The following is a 10,966-nucleotide window of genomic DNA, read 5'->3' on the forward strand; positions in this document are numbered from 1 at the left end:
TTCTGTTAAATAAGAATTACAGCTGTTGAATAAAACAAGTGTTGTATCTTCTTTCAGGACCCTAAACATACCCAATTAAATCCACTCTCCTCTGAGAGATACAGTATGCTGCCTGTGGGAATAAAATACAATATATTCTGTAGGACTCGGATGAATGCTGAGGTGGAATCAAATATCTTTTTTTTCCATTTTGTTCGATTTTTCTAAGCATATGTATTGCTTTGTGCCAGATATTTGCAGTAAAGCCACTTCTTTACACAGTAAATTTAAAGCTTGTTGGTCCTCACAGCTTCTCATTAGAAATCATTGTCCTTCAACATCCCCCTCTTTATTAAGTGCCACATATAATGAGCCTGATGTGCAAATCATTGCTTCTTGTGCTCAAAGGCAGTATTTTGTTATTGATCACTGCGGATATCTGTGAGCCTCATGTTCACCCCCGCCTTCAATTACTGTTCTTCTGTGATGCAGATAATGATGGAGTCCACATCTCCATTTCATGCTTAAAGATAAGATTCAAGTAGTGTTTTGAAGTAGCAACAATTAACTGGCAATTTTTCTTTAAACTACTACTAAAAAGCCTTCAGAAAATCATATTCATTGTCAGTTTTTCTGGTTTTCTTTCCAATTTGCCCAAATTGTTCTGTATGTGGAAAAACCCCACGCCTCAGCCTCAACTGTGTTTATTTGAAGTACACTTTCATGGTAAATACATGTTATAATGTATCATGACACGTGTTGCTGCAGGGCGCCTCCTGAGCACAACAGCTGTGACCTCCCACTGGATCAACTAGTTTCCATTGCCACTATAAGGTAATGGCTCTGGATAATACTATAATAGGAGAAAAAAAGTCAGATTAAATAATAATATACTAAGACTTTATTTAAGACACACTGATATTTTACAGTTAATTGATTCATATTGTAACACTAAAATACTCACTGGTGCATATGAATCTACACCACAACAACTGAAGAGATATGTACAGAAACCTGGAATTGAAAATGTTCCAAACATGTTACTTTTGTCAGCATAAATAAATTACATCAGTGTGCTTCCATTTCAAATCCTTGACACAACATTAACTCCCTGAACATGTCATTTGACAGCTCTCACCCTAAAGACAAACTTTATGTGCATGACAAACACTGCTGAAGACAGTTGAAGGGTAAAAGCCTTGACATCACTCTACTTCATGTATCTACAAACAGTAAAACGTCTTAAAATTCAAGTTCTCCTTTTTCTCAGCAGACAATATGAACAGTTTCAATGCTTCACAGTTTACACGAAGGCCAAACTGGTGGGAAAAAAAGGACATTCCCACTGATCTATAACATACAGTATAAAAGATCAGTGGAAAACTCCAAAGATGACACACTCAAAGCTAATTTTGCAAGCGGTCATGACACATTGCCACAGGCAGCTCACCTGTACACACAAATAAACTTGTCATCACTAAACTAACAGAGCCAGCAGAGCAGCAAGGAGCAATGCTGCACTCTGGACAGGCCTCAAGATCTCACTGTAGCAAACACCATAAAAAATGTTACATTCAAGACTTCATAAAAGGCTGCGACTGTGTCTTGATGTTGCAATGTAGCAGAAAAAGATGAGGTCAGAACTTCAGCTCCACACAGAGACTGAGACAAAGTTAAAATTCATAACAAATGTACTAAAAAATAACAAACAAGTCTGCACTGTGGCAGTATGCCACAATGAACATGTGGGTGTATTTTAGTGCCAAAAATAAAATTACAGGACGGATAACGGCATGAAATTGATGGATAATGGCATGAAATTAAGTACTTTGTTACAGCATTTCCAGACACAAATATTCTTCAAAAATACAGAGGAGTGCAATGTCAATGTCATACAAACTTGTGTGTGTGTGTATCCAATTCTGGAAAGTTATCCATGATTGAAGAGCAGATTAAAAACGGATGTGATAGATAATCAGCACTGAGATGTTTTAGCTGCACTCCTACTGCTTGAATTTAAGTTTACCTACTGCTTCTTTCTAGTGTAGAATTAATTATCACTACTAAAATTTTGTAAACCTTTCTTATGTCAAAAATATACATTTCTACATTCAAATAATTTAAAAACAGTAAAATAGTTTCTGTTTGACATCTTGCTCTTTTCTACCTTAGAGCAGTTATCAAGCTTTTACAGATCATCCACATTAAAAGTACCATTATTTTTCCTTTAAAAACAACTCAAGTTTTACTGTTGAAATCTTTGGAACCATTTCCCTTTTCCTTTTTTTCCCTTTACCACTGCCTGGCGCTAGTACATGTGCAAACTGAGCTCTTGATCTTTTTTTTATCTATTGATAAAATGCAACGGGGCCAGCCAGCCCCTCTGTGGTACCCCTTTTAGGCTACCTCTACTTCCCTTCTCAAACAGTCCAGCACACATTAAGCCATTTAGACAAATCAATAAATTATAGTGCTTATAATCACACATGGATAATGTTTTGAAATAGCACTGCAACATGTTGAGGAAACACACATATCTGCAGACAAATACTATCCCTCACAATGAAACATGTGACAACATGGAGTCCAAAAAGAATAGTTAGCACCTCTGTAAAGATGAGCCAAAAATGCTACAAAACACACACTGTAAAACTACCTTCTTATAAAGAGAGTGAATAGTTTAATCTTGGCAATGTTTAAACAAAACTTGTTGTTTTGCAAAAAAAAGTCTTACTTTCAGGATATCTTCCTCTGAGCTCAGCCAAGTTAATGTTCATGCAATGTCTTGTCTATTCTTTTAGATGCTTTGCTCAGGATTGACTGAAAGCTCTTTCAGTCATGCAATGGAAAAAGCAGGCCCCTGAAACTTTAAAAAAAATCCCCAAAAATCAATAGAAGCCAATCCAACTGAAAAGAATCCAATGAAGTGTTTCAGAGTGTACCCACCAACAAACTTTGATTGGTTTGCAACGAGCGCTGTCAGAAAACATGCCAGGGTACATTCCTGTTGAAGTTTCAGCTGAGAAAAATACATAAAAACACTTTGAACTCAAATGATTAATTATTTTGTTCGGTTTTGGCTACACTTTGGCTCATCTTTAACACAGGTGTGTTAATTCTAAGTGGCTCTACACTGTACATCTTAATACATTTACCTGATTATGTACATTCCACACACCTGTCAAGCATCTCTATTTATAAGATACATATATGTTTTTGTACTATTATGTGACAGACTACTGAGAAATGTCCTATATTTCAGCTAGATTTGAGAGACCAATTACTTTCTAAAAAGTTTCTAAATATGCAATAATTAGCACAGCTTTTACAGGAGCTCATCTCCTGTAAGTCATAGAGCAGAGGGCTTTTCTTTTATCACTGTTAAATTATTCCATTTATCTTTCAATTAATTTAATCTCTTCTGCATAGCACTACATTGTCAGTATTTGATAAAGGAGACTGTTTGCTCAATCTGAATAGTCTCGCCTAGTTTAACTAAAATTTGCAGGGCTGAGCTTTGTGGATTTCCTACAGCTGATCTACTCCTTCTATCTACTTAAAGTCTGGTGTGCATTAACCCCTACTTTCATATTTTCATCCTTCAACAGATGTTTGCTTTGTCTGTGTTTACTGAATCATGGGATCATCATTGGGAGAGGCCAGGGTTGGGACGCTTACAAACGGCTGGGGTTTGCCCTCACTGTAAGCCGTGGCTCTGTTGGACACGGTAGTGAAGGACAGGTGGTCGTGCTCCACAATGGCAAGCCGGTCCTGCGGCTTCTCCTTCTTCAGGTAGAACATCTTCCTCAGCTGCTTCAGTTGCTGCAGCTCGCAGAAGGTCTCCAGCACCACCAGCATGACTATCAGACCCAGGATCAGGTAGACTGAAGAGACAAACACACAGGAAAAGTGATTAAAAGTTATGATGAGGACTTAGCTGCAGTGAGTAGTTTGAGTAAATATCAACATACAAAACACAAACAATAACTACTTATTTTCTATAACCCTGAAAAGAATTCACTCTAATATTTCTCTACATTTAAGCATGTTTTTAGATCTCAACAGTGAGATTTTACAGGGCTCAACACAATATATTCTATTAAATCCTTTTTTGTCATAGACTTTCATGTGATGTAGTTTTTGTACTATAGTAGCTATTGTATACAATAGCCTAAGACTCTAAAAAATATTTGTTGATTTCTGTAACTCATTTTATTGGAAGAACACAAGTAAATTGACGCACGCCTTTGCTTTAATCCCAAAACCTGTTGTTTATACGCACTGACACCAGAGGGCAGTGGCTAGCTGACCATGTTTTACAACAACAGAGTGTGTGTTCAGAGTTGGGATAGGAAGAGAAACAGTTTCAGACAATGGTGTAAATCCCCCATTTTCATGTAAATGTTCACTGATCAGTGGCAGCAGCAAAATCTTTCACTGACTGGCTTTGACTTGATACCATTACACCGTCTTTGGCAGCATCTACATGAAAATTCCCCTAAAACGCCCTGGTAACCCCAGGTGCATGTAGACCGCGCTTTGACTGCGAAAACAGTAATATAACTACTGTATAAGAACTATTGCCATTTATACTACTACTTGCACAAATAGTAGGAGTACTTCAGCACTATCAGTGGCATGCTGAGTGTGACATTTGTGGTCTGGTATTTGCAGGAAGTGATGTTTAATGTATGTTAGGGCTGCACAGTATATTGTATTTTTATTGTCACTTCAAAGTCATCGTGTGCATTAAGCACATCACTAAAAACTGCGATATTGCACACAAGGATTATTTGTGTAAGGGACTGTTTATCAGGGGAGTGGTGTGGGGGGACTTTTTTTTTCGACCCTCCCCAGAGCTACAAATATTTTTACTTGAGCCTCCCTGAGTGACTGGGGGAAACACATGACCCTCCCTTTATTCTAATGGTGCAAGATTTCTGTTTGGTGAAATCTGAAGTAGAATGATGTGATTTTAATGACATATCTATATTTTAAGCTTAGATTTGGTTATCTTCACTGACAGGAGCATTCATCGCACACGAGGTGTTCAAGGGCTGTTGGAGATTTGAAAATCCAGTGATAATTTTTGCTCGTACAGTGTATTGCTATGATAAATTGTGTAATTCCAGTGATTTTTTAAAAAAAAACATGCCTTTTATCCACGCCAGTGGGTTTTGAGGTTCAGGGGGTATTTAAAATGAATAAACTACACAGCCTCATAAAGTTGTATTTAGGGTTAGGGTTAGGGTTAGGGTTAGGGGTTAGGGTTAACCCCCCCCCCCCCAACTTCAATAAAATACCTTGAAAAGTATAAAATAAACACACAATTAACTTTTTTTTTTACTAAAAAGGCAAATACAACAAGGCTAGAACATAACAAAGACAACTACTCTTACTTGGTTAGTAGCAGAGAACAGCAGAATGACTGTAGCAAATAATACACAATAAAAGAGAGCCACGAGGTGCAGCTCGTGTATCAATACTGAGGAAAATGAGTACTGAAACAGTTTCAAATAGACAGTATCAATCTTAGCATCTAGTATATAGCTAGTGTATCAATAAACACTAGCTAAAAGAGAGTATTAGTAACTAAGATAACTGCATTTTAAAATGGTGTTTGTTGTATTTAACACTGAATACCTGTTTATTTATTGCAAATAATATCGTTATCCTGATATTCAATGTTACAGCAAATTTTCTTCATACTGTGCAGTCTCGTATGTTTGTATTTAAGCAACATTCTTTTGTTTGGACTCAATTAACAAGTCAGATCACACTGACTATGTGCAGAATATATTAGTGCTCGCCTATAAATGCAAATCACAGAAACAGTGACTGCTTATCACCTAGGGCAGTAGCAAAATCAAGACAAACAAAGCACAGCCAATGACATGATTGGTTTATGGCTAACTGCGTCTTGCTCTTCTATTTCAGTGCTGCATATGTAATTTCAGATAGCGATATCACTTCCGACTGACATTCAATGTTTTGCAGAGTAGGTTGCTCAAAATGTGTCGGGTGTTATTTGTGCAAACAAATACATTCTGTCACAGCCTTCTCTCCTCCTACAGACTGACACATTGTTCCTACTGAATGACGTCTCCCTGGCTGAGTGCGTACCACACATCCACACACTCGCCCACCCACACACTTGAGTAGTGTTAAACATTCATGCACACCCACAGCTTGTCAAGACTGCATGAGTTCAAATTGAATTTGACTTTTTTTTCATTCTAGTCACTGTTAGCCCTGACAGTGCTGCTGACAGGAAGCTGCACAGTCACCCAGAAAATGCAATCAATGCCTTGCTGCTCTCCATTAGGCCATTGCCCAATTTTTCTCCTGCACTGCACGATGTTGTCTCACCTGACTGATTAATAGGCCTTTAAACAGGATGGAAGAAACAAAAAGACTGTCAAAATGTCAGCAGCATACAGCAGCTTAAAACTGTCCTAGTGGGGGAAAAGCCTCAGATATTGCAACTGAAATCTTTTTAATAAATTTTGTATTGTTTAGAAGTTTGTAGCAACTTTTTCTGATAGAAAATATGTTTCATGTAGTAACAATTTGAGTGACACTCTGAGTCAAGGTTATTTCTAACCTCTGTCAATATGCTTCAGTGGATGTTTAAGTGGTATATATAAAAATCAATAGTATATGAACAGCAATATAAATCATATTGTGTCTGTCAGTTAAAATATAAATCACATCTCCATTTGTTTATAACCCAAACAAGTTTTCTATGGATTACAAATTTAAGTGCAAAAACTACTACATTATTTTAATCTCAAAATGTCTAACTCAAACTGAGACAAAGCTACTATTTTCATATGTAATACAAGCTCAATCTGAAACAGGAGCCTGCAAATCAGGATTAAGCTAAATCTAATCCACCACTCTATGAAAATACAAAAAACCAAGGATATCTGAATCCTATCTGTGTATTCGTTATTTTTAAGCATGTGATCACCATTTTACATATATTACTCTTTCATGCATATGTATTCATGGAACTGGCCCAAAAAATAGACCCAGCTGATTGTGTCACACCAAAGTAGATCAAAGCTCACCATCATAAAACAGCTATATGTGATATTCTCACATCAGTTAATCATTACAACATTCATTCTGAGATGTTGAGACTATTTAAAGGATTGGTGTGTGGTATTTAGTGGCATCTAGTGGTGAGGTTGCAGGTTGCAACCAACTCCATATCCCTGTCCTTACCCCTCCCTTTCCACCTTTGCAGGAGAATCTATGGTGACCTTTAGGTAACAGAAAAACTCGAAAGGCCTTCTCCAGAGCCAGTGTTTAGGCTGTCCAGTCTGAGCTATGGTAGAGACATGACGGTGCTCTGTGGAAGAGGACTATGCAGATATAAAGGGCTCATTTTAACGAAAACACAACCTGTCTTAGTTAAAGGTGATAACACACTGAAGAAAACATACTTATGATTATTTTACTCAATTTCTGCCAAAACAAACCCATTAATCCTACCCACTGCTCCTTGAACTTGGACAAATCGAGATTATTATTATACTACATGTTTATATAGCGTTTTATTTGCTGGATTGCCACCTGTTCTTCCAGCGCAAACAAAGCAAGCAATAAAAGCCTCTTTCAAACAGGAACTGTAAGAGTTTATGAGAAAGAGAATCCTTAAACACAGGTGGTAACAACGTCACTCCTGTGTACCAGCGGTCTCATGCGTAGTTTATTTTTGGCTCACAGCATGTATATGATGTGACAGCGATAAATGCTCTTTACAATGATTCACATTGTACATCACAGAAAGGATACGGATCAATAAGGATGAGAATGGACAGTGAATGGAATTAATTTGAGTCCTTACAGCTGCCACCACCTTGCCATGAAAATAAGTCCAAATATGAAGAATCATCAGCACTCACCTGTGATGCCCACTTTGTAGAGCTCCCTGAACCTCTGATTAGCAGCCTCTCCAGGCACATAGTCACCCAGGCCGATGGTGCTGAGGGAAATGAAGCAAAAGTAGAAGGACTCCAGGAAGTTCCAGTTCTCCTCTAGCGCTGAGAAGATGGCGGCAGGGATGAGGAAAAAGCAAGAAACGGCCAATGTGGCGAGCAGAGTGGCATGAACGATAGCCACCAGTGGCTTGGACAGGCCCCAGCGCCTGTGGATGTACATGATGGGCCTACGTGTGCTGAACACCATGATCCTTTGCACCACAGCAGTGAGGAAGAGGAGGGTGAAGGGGATGCCAATAACTGAGTAGATAATGCAGAAGGCCTTCCCACCATCTGACAGTGGTGCTGTGTGACCATATCCTTTAGGGAAAACAAACAGAAAATGAATATGCGTACATGTGTACAAACCTTTTTACCCTAAAGGTTTGGGAGTCCAGCCTGTCTCTGGCTAATTTAAACTTTATTTAAACAGTGTAGGTTCCAAAACATACAGCTCATTTAAAGCAACGCCCCGTCAAACAGAAAAAGATAGAGACAAACACACTAATTAAAGTCACTGAACAAAATAACAGACAATAAAAAAGGTGCAAGCTTGCTTTAAGTAATTGTGGGCAAATGGAGGATGATTACTGAGATCGGTCTTGAAGTAATGTGATGTTAATGCAAATAAGGTATTGCTGTAAAAACCTAACATGTTCTCATGAAGTGGACCTAACAAGAGTGTTAAAAATACCACAGGTTGATAACAGAGCGTGCAAATGAGGAAATTGCGGTAGGTTTGCTTGTGATAAATGTTGGAAAAAATCTGAAACTATTCACTTTCAGCTATTCTTTAAATACAATGCAACTACTTCTGTTAAGAATGAAATCAATGCACAGATGCACATTGGTTCCCCTCAATTTTTTTGTCTGGTGAGGATTGAAAGTAACAACATCATAGTGTCTGGTTCTGTTTTATGTAACATGTCCGTCTGATGTAACTGCTGAGGAAACGATGAGGATTGAACTCATTCTGAAAGTGCTATTGCCATTAAAAAACAAAACGTTTTGAGACTAAAAACCTCAGAAAGAGTCAGAGCTATATCCAATCTAGATCTGTCATATAGTACAAGTTGTATGCAGCCAAGAAGCCACAACTACATGATATCTTCACAATCTTGTATGTTGAAACTTCCGAGATAACTGCAGAGATGTGGTCGGACTAAAGTTCTTCAGGTATCCTGCCTGACAAGCACAAGCAAGCCATGCTCTTTTGAGCAACCCTAGATAACAGAAAAATAACTCTATGAACCGTGTTGTGCAAAACAGCAAAGATACCTTAAGGTAAAGATACCTTAAATAATTTGTTTAAAGGCCTAAATGTGACAGCCTGGGGGGGGGGGTGTATATGATACTGTTGACTCAGACAATTGTCAAGTCTGTGTTCATCTGTCCTTGACACTGGTCTGCTTCTGTCTGGAACACAGAAATATACCGTATATTTTACAAGAAGGCTTTTCATTTGCAGTCATGTTATAATTATCAAAGGCTGTACTGACTGCAAGGCAGTGGTCACTGTGCCAACATAAATGCAAGACAGAAACCACAGACTAGCTTCTGTACCAAAATAACCACAGAAAGGATAAAGAGTGCATGCATCTTAACTCACTTTTTTTCAATCTGACTATCAACTTTATGGCCTGATTGAAATATTGAGATGATTAGTCTTGTAATCTGTATTAAATAGCACCAAATAACCTTACAGTTATTCCATTTTGCACTGAAGTTGAAATTTATTTTGAACATATAAAAAAAGAAAAAGGAAAGATGAACTTGTTAACACACAAAAACATACAGACAGAGGAAGAGGTGCAAACTTATTGAATCCCAACCCTTCTTTATCAGTTCTTGAAAAATAGTATAATTTAAATAATTGAATTTTCTTAAACTATATAAACTGCATATCATTCTATGTAAACTATAAACTATGTAGACCATATATACCTATATGTAAACATATTTACATTGTTGTTCTATGTAAACATTATATAGAAACTATAAATTATGCAGAACATATCTATGTTAACATATCTACATTGTTTTTGCAGGGGAAAAAAAGGTAGAAAAAGGAAATAATACAAAAATGACACTTTTTTTTTTTAGTTTCCACTACCTGCCTTGTCACATTTCGGAGGCCATAGGTTTGTGTGGCCTAGCAGTAACTCAGGTAGCCTAATGATACCAAATCAGAAGCTCGCTTTGGATTACTGCTGGTTGAAAAACATGCTGTATTTTAATGTGCGCACCTGGTGGGCTGCAGCATCACCTACAATGTCCAGCCCGATGACCAACACTCACCTGTGGTGGACAGCACCGTGCTTGCAAAAAACAGCGCAGACGTGAAGTCCCAGTTCCAGTTAGCTGATGCGTTATTGAGGATGGAAACCCCATAATTACTGGCATCCAGGGCTTTCTTTAGGAACCGCTCCAGACGCTCCTCGGACAGACACTCATTTTCCTGGAGAAACTGTTTTTTAATGGCCCTCAGCTCTTGACGCAGGAGGTCCTCATAAGGCAGCTCAACCGAGGAAAAGACAACAGCGCCGAATATGAGGTACAGGACATAGCCCAGGACTAAAGATACAAAATACCACGTCGATTTGTGACTCTGTATCAAACGCACACACGAATTGCTGGCCAAAGACTGAAGCATTTTCAAAAAGGGAAGCCTGTATCACCTCGGTTTTACGATACGGGTTTGTGTAAATAAGATACTAAACTAACGCTGTTGATTTAACTGCCTCGCGCGTTATATATCCGAAATATTTCCCAAAGAGAAGGATGTTGTTACGGACAAAGCTTCAATGAGGACTCGTTTCCTCCTCCGCGAGGCGAAACCTGCTGTGGCAGTTGGTGCTTTCAAGCGCAGTCGGAAAAATCGAAGTTATTGGATGAGAGGAGCAGTATTTTCACTGGAGCTACAGTTTATTATTTTTTAATGATCATAGTTAGCCCTCAACACCACCTAGGCTTAAATTTGCATGGTTTTATTTCTTATT

General features: G+C 38.1%; 1 protein-coding gene across 1 annotated transcript; it reads right to left on the reverse strand.

The window, feature by feature from the left end:
* Positions 1-857: 857 nt before the first annotated feature.
* On the reverse strand, positions 858-10,834 carry kcnk1b (potassium channel, subfamily K, member 1b). Its single transcript, XM_042502506.2, has 3 exons — positions 10,266-10,834; positions 7,893-8,288; positions 858-3,863 (listed from the first exon to the last, which is right to left on the reverse strand). Exons 1-3 carry the CDS (start codon positions 10,618-10,620, stop codon positions 3,607-3,609), a joined length of 1,008 nt encoding a protein of 335 aa, XP_042358440.1. The 5' UTR covers positions 10,621-10,834; the 3' UTR covers positions 858-3,606.
* Between the last annotated feature and the right edge of the window lie 132 nt (positions 10,835-10,966).

Source organism: Plectropomus leopardus, chromosome 13 (genome assembly GCF_026936395.1).
Source record: "Plectropomus leopardus strain MGB_pleo_1.0 chromosome 13, ASM2693639v1, whole genome shotgun sequence".
Lineage (NCBI taxonomy): Eukaryota > Metazoa > Chordata > Actinopteri > Perciformes > Serranidae > Plectropomus > Plectropomus leopardus.